The sequence below is a fragment of the Pristis pectinata genome, chromosome 1 (genome assembly GCF_009764475.1).
Source record: "Pristis pectinata isolate sPriPec2 chromosome 1, sPriPec2.1.pri, whole genome shotgun sequence".
In the NCBI taxonomy this organism is placed as follows: domain Eukaryota; kingdom Metazoa; phylum Chordata; class Chondrichthyes; order Rhinopristiformes; family Pristidae; genus Pristis; species Pristis pectinata.
In genome coordinates this window covers 77,181,158-77,199,321 of record NC_067405.1, presented here as the reverse complement: position 1 = coordinate 77,199,321, position 18,164 = coordinate 77,181,158, and the positions used below count along the sequence as shown (strand labels likewise).

General features: G+C 42.4%; 1 protein-coding gene across 7 annotated transcripts in view; it reads right to left on the bottom strand.

Annotated features, from left to right (window-relative positions):
- LOC127573531 (receptor tyrosine-protein kinase erbB-4-like) overlaps positions 1-18,164 on the bottom strand; it is an 843,473-nt gene that overhangs the window by 245,585 nt on the left and 579,724 nt on the right. For all 7 annotated transcript variants that reach the window (XM_052021850.1, XM_052021859.1, XM_052021885.1 and 4 more), the window contains exons 13-14: positions 17,094-17,226; positions 9,890-9,983 (exon numbers count right to left, since the gene is read on the bottom strand). In XM_052021850.1, the coding sequence (XP_051877810.1) occupies positions 9,890-9,983; positions 17,094-17,226 (227 nt within the window). The remainder of the gene's footprint in view (positions 1-9,889; positions 9,984-17,093; positions 17,227-18,164) is intronic.

Below are 18,164 nucleotides of genomic sequence, written 5' to 3'. Positions count from 1 at the left end.
AGGTCACTCCTCAGCCTCTGACACTCCAGGGAAAACAGTCCCAGCCTATCCAGTCTCTTCTTAGAATTCAAGCCCTCCAATCCCGGTAACATCCTTTCCAGGTTCCAGAATTGTGGGATCTTCTTGTGCAAAAAAAAGTCTGCCATGAAAAATATTCTTCTAAACAAGCATGATGGAGGAATCCAGAGCTGACAAATCAATCCAAATTTTATTGACAAATCTTACTCCAATTTGCAAAATGTAATATATTTTACAAGGGGCCATATTTCCTCTGAATGGGCTCGATTCCAGTTCCAATCTCCCTTCCAGCAGCCAGGGGAAATCTTTTTCTCTATTAATGGTTTGGAAAGTTCACAGCTGCATGATCATCATCTGCTGCTGTGAGCTTCACCCAACCTCTTCTCCCAGCAGAACATGGTACAAGCACTTCCCTTAACCCATGAGCTTTGTCACACTGAAGTGGGGAGCTGTCCTCTTGTTTCTTGAATGCAGTCTGCAGGTGTGAAATAGCCAGGATTATGGTGCCCTCTCCCAAGTTTGATGATGTTGGTGAATGATGTCACAAAGCAATGCAACTTGCATTAATACAATGTGCTCTCAAAAAGCTGAAACATAGGGCAGGAGGTACAGAAGTCTGAAGTCCCAAACCACTAGGTTCAAGAACAGCTACTTCCTTCAACTATTAGGTTCTTGAACCAACCAGCACAACCCTAATTACCACAGTTTAGCAACATATGACCCCTTTGATCACTTTGCACTTAAATTGACTTTGTATTTTTTTGTTCTAAATATGTTCTTTCTTGTAAAAATTGTGTATAATTTATGTTTAATTTATATTTTCTTGTGAATGCTGCTTATCTGATGCTATGTGCCTGTGATGCTGCTGCAAGTTTTTCATTGCGCCTGTATGTATTTTTTACATGTAGTTGTGCATATGACAATAAACTCGACTTTGACTTTGAGCCTCTCACAAGAGGGTGATCAGACTCAATGCTTAATGACTTTTTTTTAAAAAAAGTGCCTCATAGTTTAGAAACACAAATAATTATTATAGTGGTTATGGGGACTATGAAGCACTGTAATTTCAGTATTGCTTTAATCAATTTATGTGCCTCCCTGACCCCTCTTGTCTGAAACGTTAACAAAGTTAATGTCTTCTCCACTTAAATTTTTAATGCATATGATGTCCATTTCCGTCCCCCGAACCCAAAGAACATAATGAAACATTATTTACCCCATCAAAATGTTATGGAGAAAATGAGTTTGCTATATCAGAAGCCATCCTTAATGATGATAATTGGATTTCAATGTCAAACATTTCATTATGAATGTTATTGCATTATAACAATACTGGCTGCACTGCAAAACTCATGGCATTTGGCCTGGGGAGCTGCTATTTTGAGTTGGTTGTGTAGATAGAAAAGGCCATCAAATTGCAAGGGGAAGTTGCAGGCCCAGTGACACTGTCCTCAGCTGGTCAACCCTCAGGGTAAATAAATGGCCCTGCTATAAGCTAAACAAATGGCCCTGCTGTAAATTGGGTAATCTTCCACAGTGATGCTTTTCCTAAACTTCTACAAACATTGCTAATCTCTCACGCCTCTCTTATGGTCCTGACAGTAACCTTATAGTGGCTCCAGCACCTGGGACAGCAAGACCCTGTTGGGTCCAGCTGTTACCCCAGCTGTTGGGCTGTGCCAGGGGATAGAGACAAGGAGGGTGGGGGTTTTCCTGATGATTATTAGGTATGTAAAGGATGTACATGCCCCTGAATTTGTACATTAGGGTTTAATGTGTTGCTCCAAAGGCAGTGCAGTTAAATTCTTGCACACACCCCTCCCGGTCTGTCGGTAAGGTCAACTAGTAACAGATCAGAGCAGACTGTTCCTTTTGCCTTGTGAAAATAAAATTATCACTAAACCTAGCTTTCAGTGGAAATGTAACTATTCCCACAGAACACAGGACTCTTGAAAATGGGTTCTCAATATAATAAATAGGAGTAGGCATAGACCACTCGGCCCTTTGAGCCTCCTCCACCACTTAATACTACCCCGGTTGATCTGATCTTGGCCTTGGCTCCATATTCCTGCCTGTTCCCCATAATCCTTGACTCCCCTTCAGTCCAAAGCTTTGAACATATTCAGTAATGTAAAACAAATAAAACTGCAGGTGTTGGAATCTGAAACAAAAAAAACAGGAAATGCTAGAAGAACTCAGCCAGTCAAGCAGTATGTGTGGACAGAAAAGCCAGCTAACATTTCGGGTCAGGAGCCCATCCTCAGTTGCTTGACTGGCTGAATTCTTTCAGTATTTCCTGTTTTTGAATATTTTCCACCCCTCAGCTCTCTGGGGTAGAGAGTTCCAACAATTCACTACTCTCCAAGAGAAGCCATTTACCCCCATCTGTATCGTAAACAGGCATCCCCATTTTGAGACTATGCCCATAGTTTGCAATTCCCTGCCAGAAGAAACATCCTCCCAGCTTCCATGCTAGAAAGTCCACTCAGAATCTTACATAGTTAAATCTGAGCACTTCTCATTCTTCAAGACTCCAGACTGGCCCACCTTGCTAAATTGTTCTCTCAGGACAACCCCTTCATTCCAGGAATCAACCAGTTGAACCACCTCTGAACTACCTCTATTGTCAGGATAACCTTCCTTAAATAAGGAATACAAACTGATATATAATCCGCCAGCTGTGTTCTCACAAGCACTGCACAGTTGTATCAAGACATCTGCAATTTTTATAGATACACTATAGAAAGCACCCTATCTGGATGCATCACGGCTTGGTATGGCAACTGCTCTGCTCAAGACTACAAGAAACTGCAGAGGGTTGTGGACACAGCTCAGCACATCACAGAAACCAAACTCCCCTCCATGCCCTCTGTCTACATTTCTCGCTCTCTTGGTAAAGCAGCCAACATAATCACAGACCCCACCCACCCCGGATATTCTCTCTTCTCCCACCTCCCATCGGGCAGGAGACACAAAAGCCTGAAAGCACGTACCACCAGGCTCAAGGACAGCTTCTATCCTGCTGTTATAAGACTACTGAACAGACCTATTGTATGATAAGATGGACTCTTGGACCCCACAATCTACCTCACCGTGGCCTTGCACCTTATTGTCTGCCTGCACTGCACTTTCTCTGTCACTGTAACACTATATTCTGCATTCTGTTATTGCTTTTCCCTTGTACAACTTCCATGTGCTGATGTGATGAAATGATCTGTATGAATGACATGCGAAACAAAGTTTTTCACTGTGCCTCGGTACATGTGACAGTGATAAACTCATTTACCAACTTAGCCCATTCCCTCGGTAATAAAGGCCAAGATTCCATTTGCCTTCCTAATTGCTTGCTGTTCCTGCATGCTAGATTTCTGTATTTCACATACTTAACCGATCTCTATCCCTTTGCAGGCACTTTACGTCCTCATCACTTTCCCACCCTGTGTCATCAGCAAATTTGGCAAGCCATTAACACAGTTTGTTGACAGTTGAGGCCACAGCATTGATGATCCATGTGACACTCTACTAGTTATAGCTTGCCAATCTGTAATGGGCCTTTGATCCCGACTGTTTTCTGTTGGTAAGCCCTTCCTCTACCTGTGTTAATGTATCACTTCTGATGCCGTGAACTCTTTCCTCATGTGGTATTCTTTTATGTGGTGCCTTTCAACGTGAAACTAGTCTGAATGAAACAAGCTACAAAGGCGAGAGTGGGCTATGGCAGATTGGGAAACATATGACGGTAAAGAAACAATAACTAACATTTCAGGAATTAGTATGTAGATTACAAGAATGTATATCTCTTGAAGGGAAAAACAACAAGCAAAGTAGTCCATCTGAGGCTATCAAATTAAATGAAAGTCAAAAAAGTGCAGATGCTGGAAATCTGAAATAAACAGAGAAAGTGCTGGAAGTATCCAGTACGTCAGGCAGCATCTATTGAAGGAGAAACAGATATAATGTTCTGTAGAAACATTTATGGAAGGAGAAACAGATTTCTAGTCCCAGAAACTTCTTCAGAACTGAGAAAGAGAGAAAAACAAGTTAGTTTTAAGTTACAGAGAAGGTGGCGGAGGGACAGATATTGGTGAGGCCAAGGCTACTGTGGGGATAAGTTCTAGATGGCTTCCTGTCAAGTTGCATTTAGAAGGGAATAATACAGACAAAAAAAAGTAAAGTGTTGCAGCATGATCAAACTAGAGACAGTATTAGATAAAGGAAAAATGCCAAAACAAGGATTAAGGCTGAGCACTGGGCAAATTACAGAATTCAGCAAAAGGGGTCAAGGTACTGATAAGGAACAGGAAAGTAGAACTCAAGAGTAAGCATGCAGGAAATAGGAAAACTAGACTGTTAGAGCTTCACCGATGTGTCAAAGGGAAAAGAAATTAAAGCTTTTGTGTATGCCCTCATAGAAGACACAGAAAGCCTCCCAGAAATAATGGAGGTTCTAAGTGAATGTGGGGTTCAAAGAAATCAGCATGAGCAAACAAAAAATGGATGTGGAGAAATTAATGGGAGAAAAAGGTGATAAATTGCCAGAACCTGCACTCTGGGGTTTTGAGAGGGTGGCCAATGGAGGGGCTGGTTGTCATCTGCAAAGTTCTGTAGATTCTGAAACAGGTTCTGCAGATTGGAAGGCACAAAATGTAATCCTACCATTTAAGAAAAGAGGGAGAGAAAAAATGGTGAACCAAACTAGAGGGCAAAGCTTTAAGGTGAGAGACGGAAAATTTAAATGGGATGTGCGAGGCAAGTTTTTTTAACCAGAGAGTGATGGGTGCCTAGAACACACTGCCAGTGACAGTGGTGGAAGCAGATACGAGAGTGGCATTTAAGAGGCTTTTAGACAGGCACATGAATATGCAGGGAATGGAGTGATATGGATCATGTGCAGGCAGAAGGGGTTAGTTTAATTTGGCATCATGCTCGGTACAGACATCATGGGCCAAAGGGCCTGTTCCTGTACTGCACTGTTCTATGTTCTATGCTCAAGGCCTGACATCAATAGTAGGAAAAATGCTGTATTCTATTATTAAGGAAATAGTACGGAGAAAATAATAACAGGATTGACCAGAATAATCAAATCATCAAAGACCCCTACCAGGCTATGCCATCTTCTCACAGCAGGAGGTACAGAAGCCTGAAGTCCCACACCACCAGGTTCAAGAACAGCTACTTCCCTTCAACCATTTGGCTGTTGAACTAACCTGCACAACCCTAATCACTCACTCAATATAGCAACACTATGACCACTTTGCACTGCAATGGACATTGTATTTTTTTATCCTAATTGTGCTTTCTTGTAAAAATTCTGTATAATTTACATTTAATTTATGCTTTTCATGTGAATGCTGCTTATATGATGCTATGTGCCTATGATGCTGCTGCAAGTAAGTTTTTTCATTGCACCTGTGCATACATGTACTTGTGCAATGACAATAAACTCAACTTTGACTTGGACTTGGACTTTGAATCAATGGATTTATAAAATGGAAATCATTTTGGAAAAACAGTTTTGTTTTGAAGTGGCGGGATAGCTAAGGGCGAACCAGTTGATATGGTATATTTTGCACTTTCAGTTGTCCTCTGATTAGGTGTCACACAAGAGATTATTAATCAAAATGTGTGCAGAACGTACTGGCAAGGATTGAGGATATCAAAGTTTGCTGATATAAACTAGTGTGGGTTGTGAGTAAGGTGCAGAAAGCTCCTGCACCTCATTCACAACCCACCCATACTAGTTTATATCAGCAAATATCCTCCCTTTCTATTTTTTTCTGTGAGCTCATCTGCTGTGGGAGAAAAAAATAGAAAGGGAGGATATTTTTAAATGGTGAAAGTTTGAAAGGTGTTGATGGACCAGGGTGCCTGTGAACACATCATTGAAAGGTAACATCAAGTACAGCAAGCAATTAGTGGCAGTGTGCATGGGAGTTTCAGTGCAAGATTAGAGATGCCTTGCTCCAATTGTATTGGCATGGGTGAGACCACACTGGAATATTGTGCACAGGTCTGGTCTGTCTGCCCAAGTAAGGATTTACTTATCATTGAAAGAATGCAGTGCAGCTTGGCAGATTGATTCCAAGGATGGTGAGTTGACTGTATGAGGAGAAAAATAAGCAGACTGGGCCTACATTCTCTGGAGTTTGGTAGAAGAAAATGTGATCTGATTGCAACAAATAACATTCTTTCTAGGCTTGGCAAGGTGGACATGAGGAATCTGCTTCCCTTGGCTGGGGTGTCCCAGTCTCAAAACAGGCCTGTCAGACATCTAGGAGAGAGATAGGAGATGGAGGGAACCTTAAAAATCTCCTCATAGGGGGGCTGTGGATGCTCAGTACATTCATGATGGAGCTCAATAGATGTTTGGGTTTAAGTGACCCGAGCAGTGTGGGGTTGGTGCAGGAAGGTGGTGTCGAGGCAAAAGACTTGCCATGACCGCACTGATTGGTGGAGCAGGCATGAGAGCTGATGGTCCCCTCCTGCACCTACTTCTTATACTTTTTGGCATCAAATCCTCTCATCAAACCCCCGATACTCATCTCAAACTGTGAATTATTCTATGGAAAATTCTGCCAGCCATTCAGACCAGTAGCCTTGGTCCTACAAGAGAACAGTGTTCCAGTCTTCTGGATGGGCCACCTCACCTGATCAAAACCACACACAGTGTCACAGCCAGCAAATACCCACCCCTGCCACACATTCAGAGCTATAACTACCCCCATCCAGGAATCCAACTCCTCCAAATGCCAACTCCCCTCACCCAGAGCCCCGACTAACCCTCCCTCCACCCAGAGCCCCCTTCCCTCATCCAGAACCACAACTTTCCCCACTCAGAACCCTGACTTCCACAACCAAACCTTGACTCTCCCCTACTCACTGTCCCCATTCCCCCACCAAGACCCTGATTCCCTCCACCATCCAAACCCTGACTCCCCACCATACAGAACCCCAGCTCTCCCCTCACTCAGATCCCCAACACTCCCCCCCCTACTCAGAGCCAAACTCTCTCCCACCCAGAGTCCCCACTCTTCCCCACCCAAACTCCTCTCCCCCCACCCAAATCCCCAATTACCCCCACTCACCCAGAACCCAACTCTCCCCGAGGCCTGACTCCCACCCCCACAAGCCCTGACTTCCCCCAACTGAGCCCCAACTCCCCCCACACCCAGAGCCCCGACTCCCTTCACCAAGGTCCCTGAGATCTACCAATCATGACCTGTCTCTCTGTCTACAGGGATTCTGACTGGCCCTCTCAATGACTCCCCACCCAGTACCCTGGGGCTCTCTCCTTTATATGCTGCTTTGGTACTTCCTTTCTGTGATGTTAGTGGAATATTTACCTCACACTGAAAGGAATTCTGTACATCCACTTGTAATTAATCATGTAAAATTACACATCATCCTCACTTTTTCCCCACTGTTTTCATTCTATAAATTAACAACCCAAGCATATTAAAGAAAAGAATCAAAGTGAAATACACCAACGTATATACACATATAATTAATGAAATGTATAATATGCTAGCATATCTGTGGGAGAGATCTAATCACTTATTAACTAGAATTGGGTTTAGACTGCATCCAATTAAATCAAGGCCACCGGCTTCTGAAGCATAAACTTGCTTCTACTCTTTCAGTGGTGTGTATGCCTCATTAACTCTTTAGGCTGTATTAGTGAGATCAGCAGGTTTGCTGATGTTTAATATCTGCAGAAGAGTCCAGAGCATCACAATAGGTAATATTCTTAAGGCACTGAAGCCTTCAGCACCAGGCACTATTCATGCTTTCCACTGTTTAAAGGAGACAAATTAGCAGCACTACTATCAGATTTAAAGCATTTCCTTCTTTAAAAAAGTCAAACATCGTAGATTGAGAGGATAATCACCAAGTAATTTCTAATTGATGTCAACTTGCTTTGCTTGCCAGTAATGGCACTTCTTCCACTAATTCATATGGGTTGTATTTAATCCTGTGATACATCTTACCGATGTATTTACTCAACCACTTACCCTTGCCTGACCTACTATCATTTGTCAGAGAATATGTTTTATTAACATCAATCATAGCATATAGTTAATGAGCAATTAATTATGTGTGAGTCAGGATCTTTGCTTAGTGGCTAAGCCATTGTTCATAGGCTCATAATATATTGCTTCTTAAAGTCTACAGGTCCATTAGCCAATTGCATTGCTTTTCATTGTAAAGATTTGAAAGTGGACAGTGTAGCTACATTAGCTGCATAACAGATTACAGGTGATTAAATGAAAGTCCTTTGGATGGTCTACCTGAAGCTCACTCAAAATAGAAGCAAATGAAATGATGTTCATTGGCGGGATCCCCTTTTGTAAACCTTGAACTTTCAAAGAAATGAATGACCTACATCTTCAGTGCTCGGAGTTTGTGGTAAGAACATAAGTGAGAGTAATTAGTTTATTATTGTCAAATGCACTGGAAAGCTTTGTTTTTGTGTGCCATCCAGACAGATCATGCCATACATACTCTAAGTACGTCAAGGTAGTAAAAAGAAAAACAGAATATAGTGTTATAGAACCATAGTACAATACCGCACAATACAGGCCCTTCGGCCCACCATGTTGTGCTGCCCTTCAAACCACACCTAAGACTATCTAACCCCCTTCCTCCCACATATTCCTCTATCTTAAATTCCTCCATATGCTTATCTAACAACCTCTTGAACTTGACCAACGTATCAGCCTCCACCACCACCCCAGGCAGCACATTCCATGCACCAACCACTCTCTAGGTGAAAAACCTCCCTCTGACATCTCCCTTGAACTTCCCACCCATTACTTTATGATTCTATATGGTTACAGAGAGAGTGCAGTACAGATAGACAATAAGGTGCAAGGGTCACGGTGAGGTAGATTGAGAGATCAAGAATTCATCTTTAGCTTACGTATGATAAGAACATAAGATTGAACAGCAGGAGTAGGCCTTCCAGCCTGCCCCACCCTTCGTCACGAGCATGCCTAACCTTCTGCCTCAATGCCACTTTCCTGCACTCTTCCCTTATCCTCAATTCCAAAAATCCTTCAACCTCTGCTTTGAGTCTGAGCCTCCCCAGCCCTCCAGAGTCGCAAATTCCAAAGGATTTCCTCCACATCCCTGTCCTGAATGGAATGCCCCTTCACCTGAGACTGTAACTCCTGCTTCTAGACTCCTCAGGCAGGGGAAACTTTCTCCCTGCATGCAGCCTGTCAGTCACAGTTGATAGCTGTAAGTCAGTGGAAATCACAAGATTCAAAGTCCTGCAGGAATTATGGTTAAGCTTTATTACCTTTGAAACTTCGGTGGAGTAAATGTATCAACTCTTGGTTACCTACAGACCAAGGAAGTATTTGGGCCACAGACTTGTTAGATTGCAGAGACACGACAAATCGTTTTTTGACTGTGGTTTATTAATGTAGTCCCAGTAAATCCCATGTAACACAACAAGACATCAAAAATTAAGGCTGATGAAAGGTCTGTTTTGAATGCTGTAAAGCACCCCTTCATCTGAAGGTTAATCAGCATTTGCAGTAGTTCACCAGCTAGAGTATGGGAGGAAAAGTCTGGAGTTGAAGAATTCATGATTAGAGGAGAAATCACATCAGCTTTCAAGAAGAAGATTAGAGTAGAAGAGGTTGTAGGAGAAAGAGGTACGGAATAGGAGAATAGGCTAATCAGTCCAAATAATGTAAATAAAATGCCTGGGTATTTGTAAAACATAGGCTGTGATTCTGTTATCGCAGCGGTACCCGTACATATAAAGGAGAGCCTCACATTTTGCAATGGCCAAAGCCCTGCTGCAGTGAGCACCTGCGGTAGGCTATCATTGGGATCACAAAGACTGAAAGGGGCTCCTTACCGTTCCGTGACACGTGACCACATCCTCCTCCATCTTTTCACACTGCTCATCGCATTCCATGCAGACTGTACCATTTGCAAATTCTCGAAAATCCCTGGACAAAATGGAAGATGATCATTAGAAGATGCATTTTAGGGGATTTTACAAGGCACATTTTTGTCTTTTAGTGGCCATTTCAGTTTTCACAGAAAAGCAACCAAAGAGGTAACATTTAGATCACGTGCATGAATATAAACTTCAGATTAAGGGAAGTACCAGAATGTGAACAAAAGCTTTTCATCTGGTTGTCTCAGGACCTCAACTACCTAAAGGAGCAACTGCTACTTCACAAATGTTTAACGAGCACACAAAAAAAAGCTACTCTCTGAGGGGATCTCAGTTGCTTAGCGTCCAGGTTATTTTCCTCAAATTAGAGGTTAAGGGGACATTTAATGGAGCTGCCAAAAAGGACAGAATAAATTGGCTGAATTGCTCCATGCAGAAACATAGAAACAAAGCAAAATAGGAGCAGGAGTAGGCCATTTGGCCCAACAAGTCTGTTCTACTGTTCATCAAGATCATGGCAGCTCCTCTAACTCAATACCACATTCCCGATCTCTCCTCATTACTTTTGATGAGTTGTTTGTCTAAAAAATCTATCATTTGTCTTCTTAAATATATTCAGTGTCAGCTGATGTTAAAATATTCCAGAGGTTCACCAACCCGAATTGAAGAAATTTCTCTACATCTCGGTCTTAAATATCTTACTCTGTATCCTCCTGGATCGAGACATCACAGTCAGGGGAAACATCCTCCACACATTCAGTTTATCAAGCCCTGTCATAACTTTGTATGTTTCAGTAAAATCTAGACAACACAATCTCTCCTCATACAATATACCTACCATCTCAGGAATCAGCCTGGTGATCCATAAGATATAGGAGCAAAATTGGGCCATTGAGTCTGCTGCACCATTCAATCATGGCTGATTTATTTTTCAACCCCATTCTCCCATCTTCTCCCTGCAATTCTTAACCCCTTTACCAATCAAAAACCTATCAATCTCTGCCTTAAATACACCCAATGACTTGGCCTCCACAGCCTTCTGTGGCAACGAATTCCACAGGTTCACCACCCTCTGGCTGAAGAAATTCCTCCTCATCTCAGTTTTAAAGGGCACGTCCCTCTATTCTGAGGCTTTGCCCTCAGATTCTAGACTCTCCTACCAATGGAAACATCCTCTCCATGTCCACTCTATCCAGGCCTTTCAGTATGCAGTAGGTTTCAATGAGATCCCCCTCATCCTTCTGAACTCCATCAAGAACAAGTCCAGACCCATCAAATGCTCCTCAAATGTTAAGCCTTTCATTCCTGGAATCATTCTTGTGAACCTTCTCTGGACCCTCTCCAGGGTCAACACATTCTTCCTCAGATACAGGGCCCGAAATTGCTCACAATATTCTAAATGTGGTCTGACTAATGCCTGAGAAAGCTTCAGCAGTACATCCTTGCTTTTATGTTCTAGTCCTCTCGAAATGAATGCAGACCACTGGAGGAGGATCAATAATCTCATGGGCAAACAACTAAAAGAGAAAATGAAAATCAAAACACTGCAGAGGCTGGAAATCTGAAATGAAATCAGAAAGTACTGGAAATACCCAGCTGTCAGGCAGCACCTGTGGAAAGTAGTGGACTCAGCCCAATACATCACTGGTACATCCCTCCCCACCATCGGTAGCATCTACAGAAGGCGCTGCCTCAAGAAGGCAACATCCATCATCGAAGACCCCTACCAACTGGGCCATGCCATCTCCTTGCACCTACCATCAGGCAGGAGGTAAAGAAGTCTGAAGTCCCACACCACCAGGTTCAAGAACCGCTACTTCCCTTCAACTATTAGGTTCTTAAACAAACTGGCACAACCCTAATAACGACAGTTTAGCAACACTATGACCACTTTGATCACTTTGCTCTAAAATGGACAGTGTTTTTTTTTGTTCTAATTGTGTTCTTTCCTGTAAAAAATGTGTATAATTTATAGTTAATTTATGTTTTTCTTGTGAATGCTGCTTATATGATGCTATGTGCCTGTGATGCTGCTGCAAGTATGTTTATCATTGCCCCTGTGCATACATGTACTTGTGCATTTAGCAATAAACTCGACTTTGATGAAAAACATGATGATGCTGGAGGAACTCAGCAGGCCAGGCAGCATCCGTGGAGAAAAGCAGGCGGACAATTTTTTGGGTCAGGACCCTTCTTCAGGACTGAAGATAAGAAAAGGGGAAGCCCAAAAGGAGAGCAGTGATCGGTGGGCAAAAGAGGGGAAGCAGGGTGGGCACAAGACAAAGAGCAAGGAAGGTCACATGGCTGTGGAACTGAGTCTGAGACATGGTCGAGGAGCTGGAGAGCAGAGGAGATCACAGGGGGGAGCAGTGAGAGAGGGACTTATGAAGCTCCCGTTGAAGAGAGGAAGAAAACTTCCTCAAAGTGGGCATCCTTGAAGAGACTTCATAGTGGAGCAGTAATACCAGAGAAACAAAGGACTGCAGATGCTGGAAACTTGATTTTGGCTTTGACTTGTTCACTATAAAGGAAAGGCCAAATGAGCTTTGTAACAAAAACCGAAAATGCTTAGCAACTTAGGCAACATCTGTGGAAAGAAAAAAATAATTAATATTTCTGCTCCAGGATCTTAATCAGAACTGTTTCTCTTTCCACTGATGCTGGCTCACCTGCTGAGTGTTCCTAGCATTTCTATTTTTGTTTTGGTTTTCCAGCATCTGCAGGTTTCTTTTTGATTCTCAAGAGAGCTTTGTGTTGCCTTCGTCTGTTTTTGTCTTTGATGTCAAACGATTTCACTGGGGCAGTGAATTTCAATGAATTGAGCAGGGATGTTAACCAGGTAGTTAGGAATCGAAAAATAGTGGACAAAGCAGTATAGTAAAAATCCCATAATCCAGCATGCTCAGGAATTTGGTGGTGCCGGATTGGCAGTTTTCCTAGACTATTGAATGCTATTGCTATTAATACCTCAACACTCCTTTAATTCATATATTTTTGTATATTACAGTATGATAATAAATTTTCCAGTGAACCAAGTAAGTTGAAAGAGACTGTGGAAACCGGGGTCCCAGAAAGTATGAAGGGAATTTGGGAACCAGAGCGGGAGCAAGTGGGGAAGGAGTGTGGCAAAGGATACAAAGTGAGCCAGATAGAGAGTCACAGGGTCAAACAGCATGGAGATGGGTCCTTCAGCCCAACTGGTCCATGCCGACCAAATGTCGAACCATCACAATTTGTGAATATCACATCAAGGATTATCTGAGTCTTACTTCATTTGAATAATGGGATGCCTTTACTGAAGTGGTGGCTCAGGTGAAAAGTACACAGATTGCCATGGAAAACTATGGCTCATGGATGTTAAAAGATGTGAAGATTACAAAGAGATGGAAAAAGGAGGTTGATGACAAAAGACAGGGTTCATGCAGCAGCAAGCAAACTGAATATGGAAAATGCATGGGCAATTTTGCAAAGCGAATAGAGAGGACAAAGAGTGTTGGAGAATAGATTTGCAGCTAACGAAAAAAGAAACTCAACTCCTTTCAAACTGTAAATAGTAACACAATTATCAAAGAAAGTGGGGAACTAATTAGGAGCCATAAAACAGGTCTTTTAAGGAGGCAAAAGCATTCAGTACAGTACAGAAAGCATTAAAGAAGCAGTGGCAAAATCAGAAATACCAGCTATTATCTTCCAATCCTCTTTAGCCACTGGGGTGATGACAGAGGGCTGGGGGATTGCAAATGCTCAGAAATGGATGCATAGATAAACTCAGCAACTGCAAGCTACCTCAGTTTAATCTCAGTGGGGGAGAGGCTGTTAGAAATGATAATCAGTGACAAAATTAATCGTCATTTGGACAAGTATGGATTTGTAGAGGAAAGTCAGCATGGAATCATCAAAGCCAAATTGGGCTTAACTAACTTGATTGTTTTTTTTGATGAGGTGGCTAAGAGGGGTTGATGAGGCCAATGTAGCTGATATGTATTTTGACTTTCAAAAGGCATTAAAGTAGTGCATAATGTTCATCAGCAAAGGAAAGACATGGTACAAAAGGAGCAATGGCAACTGGGATACAGGGAACAGGAAAAAAAGATTTGTGGTCAATGGTTGCTTCTTGAGTTGGAGGAAAGTACTCAGAGTCCTTCCCCCATGGGTCACTTCCAGACCATAGCTTTTCTTGATATAGTTCCATTTCAAAACTTGTTGGTGGTACATAACTTGCAAGTGTAGTAAATGGTGAGGATAGAGACAGGCTAGTGGAGATATCAGGTGAAGTTTAATGCAGGGAAGTGTGAAGAGATGTATTTTGATAAGGTCAGTGAGGAAGGACAATTTACAGGGTACAGTTCTAATGGAAGTGCTGAAAGAAGGAGCAATGGTATACAGGTGCGCAACATTTTGAAGGTGGCAAAACAGGTTGAGGAAGAGATTACTAAAGCATAGTGCTTTATAAATAAAGACAGAATATAAAAGCAAGGAGGTAATGTCGAACCTTTATAAGACGTTGGTTCAAGAACTGGTTAAAGGTAGTTGGGAATCAAAGACTGGCGGACAAAGCAGCAACAACAATGGGAGATACAAATTACACACGTTCCCATAGACGGGAATGGGGAGAACGTCTGAAACAACAGCTCAAGGATAATGTGCTGATTGATTAATTGGCTAATATAAATTACCCCTTAGCATAGGAAAGTGGCAAAGGAATCAAAGAGGAGTTGATGGGAATGAGAGGACATAGTGATAAGGAAGTGAATTGAGGATGACGAGGATTTTATTTTTCATGCAGCAAGCAGCCTTCTGCAGTGAACTGGATAGATAATATGCATGGCTCAGTGGCACAGCAGGTAGAGCTGCTGCCTCACAGCTCCGGTGACCCAGGGTCAATCCTGACCTCTGGCTTCTTCCCACATCCCACAGACGTGCTGGTTGGTAGATTAACTGACCATTGTAATTACCCCTGGTGTTAGGTGAGTGGCAGGAGAACCAGGGGCAAGTGGATGGGCAGATAAGAGAGAATAGGTTACCAGGAAATAAGTGGGGGAATGGGATCGATGGGATTGCTCTGAAGCTGCCATAGACTTGATGGGCTGAATGGCCTCTTTCTCTGGGGTGACACAGTGGAGCTGCTGCCTCATAGTACCAGTGATCCAGGTTCAATCCTGATCTCAACTTTCAAAAGGATATAAATAACTATGGGAACTTTTACATAGATGCATAGGAAAATATAGGGAATGGGAATTATTGGAGAGCTCTGCCAAAAGGTTGGAGAAAGGGCAATGGGCTTGGTGTCTCCTTGTGTGCCGGACTATTCAATGGTTCTATGTAACTTCACTTTCAGGGAGGTTGTAACAATGACTGAAGATGCCATCCACTCTGGTACTAAACAAGAGGACACCAGCACACATTGGACATGTACCCACACTAGATAAGGTCAAGCCAACATTTATGGCTCATATTCCAACTCTCAGCTTGTGGTCTGAAGTGGAAGGAGAGTACAACTTGTCTGAAGAGGCAGAAAGCTGACTCAATAAACTCGTGGTTACTCTAGCCTGAGTCATATTCCTCTATAAGATGCCAACCCAATATATAGGGACCATGCTCCAGTCAGCACATTTGGGACTGTCTGAGATGAGTATTGAAGGGGATTGGATCTTTCCCTCATAGTATCATAAGACTATAAGATATAGGAGCATAATCAGGCCATTTGGTCCATCGAGTCTGCTGCACCATTCAATCATGGCTGTTTTTTTTTCTCAACCCCATTCTCCCACCTTCTCCTGGCAACCCTTAACTCCCCTACCAATGAAGAACCTATCAATGGATTTCAATGTGATCCTCCCCCCCCCCCCCCCCACCCAGCCTTCTGAAGTCCGTCGAGCACAGGCCCAGAGCTCCTCATACATTAAGCCTTTCATTCCTGGGATCATTGTTGTGAACTTCATTTGGACTCTCTCCAAAACCAGCACATCTTTCCTTAGATATGGGGCCCAAAATTACTCACAGTATTCCAAATGTGGTCTGACCAACGCCTCATAAAACCTCAGCTGTATTACATTCTATTTTAACCCAGATGTAGACCTTCAGTAGAACCGATCAACACCATCTCTACTCAGGGTGGTGAATGAGCCGTACTGACAAGAATTTACAGATGGGCTGAATTTCTCCATTCATATCTGAGACTTGTCCCTCATGGACACACATTGATTATCAGCCACTTACAGCAAAAAAACTAAGGATGTACTAAAGCAATTTGGATTGGACAGAATTTCACTGGGAACTAGCAATTTAATGAAGAAATAATCGGATAAACAGCTGGAAATTTGTAGTCAGCTTTTGGGAGGCAGTGTCAAACACTCAGAATGTACCCAACATCATTTTTCTTCACAGAGATAAATGATATATAATAAGAAAATGTTATAATGTAATGAAGCTCCTTTAATTAAAGACAATGTGCTAATGTTCAAATTCAAAGCTGTATTCATCATAACAAAAACATAATTATCACATGGTTATTCCTACCAAGGAAAATACTTACTTCTGAATTCACCTTCATCTGTAAACTAAGTCTATTGTTTACCTTTAATAATAAAGGGATTGCGGTAAAACCACTTTTTAATTGGAAATAATTTAATTTATTTAATTTAATTTAATCCACAATTTAACCAGGAATTTTGTCGAAATATACAAGCCTCAGTTAGGAAAGACAAGAAGGGATAGGGTGGCACAGTGCACAGCTGGTGGAGCTGCTGCCTTACAGCTCCAGCGACCCGGGTTCAATTCAGTCCTCAGGTGCTGTCTGTGTGGAGTTTCCACATTCTTCCTGTGACTGTGTGGGCTTCCCCTGGGTGCTCTGGTTTCCTCCCACATCCCAAAAACCTGCAGGTTGGTAGGTTAATTGGCCACCGTAAATTGCCCCTAGTGTGGCATGTAGTCAGAATCTAGGGAGAATAAAACAGGATTGGTGTAAATGGGCAGCTGATGGTCAGTGCAGACTCTGTGAGCTAAAGGACTGGTTTCCTTGCTGTCTGACTTTATGACAAAATTGGGAAAGAGTTATTTTACTACCAGCTGGGCATAAATATTGGGAAACATGACAGAGTAAAATGCCTTTTCTGGACTGAGGTGGTAAGGCAGAAAGAACTGGGTTTTTCACACTTACCCTTCGTACAGGTTACAAGATTCAATACAGGTCCTTCCCCGGCGGAAGAATCGGCAAGACAGGCACTGGTTTGGTCCAGGACCCCAGCATCCGTCATCGGAACACAAGACGTCACACATCATCCTGTCGGAAGCTAGGCAAGGAATAAAAGTTTTTCTCAATAAACAAACCTAGCTATCAGCATCCATGACAGTCAACCTTATAAATAGTCCCCATCAGCCTGTGCTGTGACACATGCACAGCTTGTGATCTCTCCTTTAAGCCAGGACCATGGGCATAAAAGGATTCTTGTTGCATTGATAAATTGACCTTTTAACACGTCATAACCACAATAATAAAAAAATGAGGTTTGTGTTCCTGTCAGTGTCACTGAAAATTTATTTTAATCTCAGCCATAGAAATTTATGGCACAGTCATAATTTGCCATGCTACTGAAAAAGATATTTAAATGAATCCCACTTCCCAGCTCTCAATCTGCACCCCTCTAAGTCCTCTAAGTTACAACACTTCTGGTGCTTATTTAGGTACCTTTTGAATGTGACAAGGATGCCTGGCTCTGTTAGTCTCCAAGACCCCCAGCACTCTTTGAGGCAAAATAATTTTCCTTAACTCTTCTCCTATTCTTCCTGCCATTACCCGAAATGTACCATCCATTGTTAACAACCTCTCCCGGAAGGGAAATAGGTCCTTCCTGTTCACCCTGCCATATCCTCTGCCAAAAGTCTCAGGAAGGCGACATTCATCATTAAGGACGCCCACCATCGGGGCCATGCCCTCTTCTTGATGCTGCCATCAGGCAGGAGGTACAGAAGCCTGAAGGCCCACATCTCAAGGTTCAACAACAGCTTCTTCCCCACTGTCATCAGGTTCTTGAACTGACCTAAAAAACCTTAACACTACCTTGGACGATATTTCACTCAAATTGCACTAATGTTGTTATGTTTATTTTTATTTATTTTGTCATGTAAATTTTGTATACTTTAAGTTATGCTACTTTAAGTTTATGTAACTTATGTCTGTCATGTTTGTAATGTACTGTGCTGCTGCTGCAAAAAAGTTAATTTTCATGGC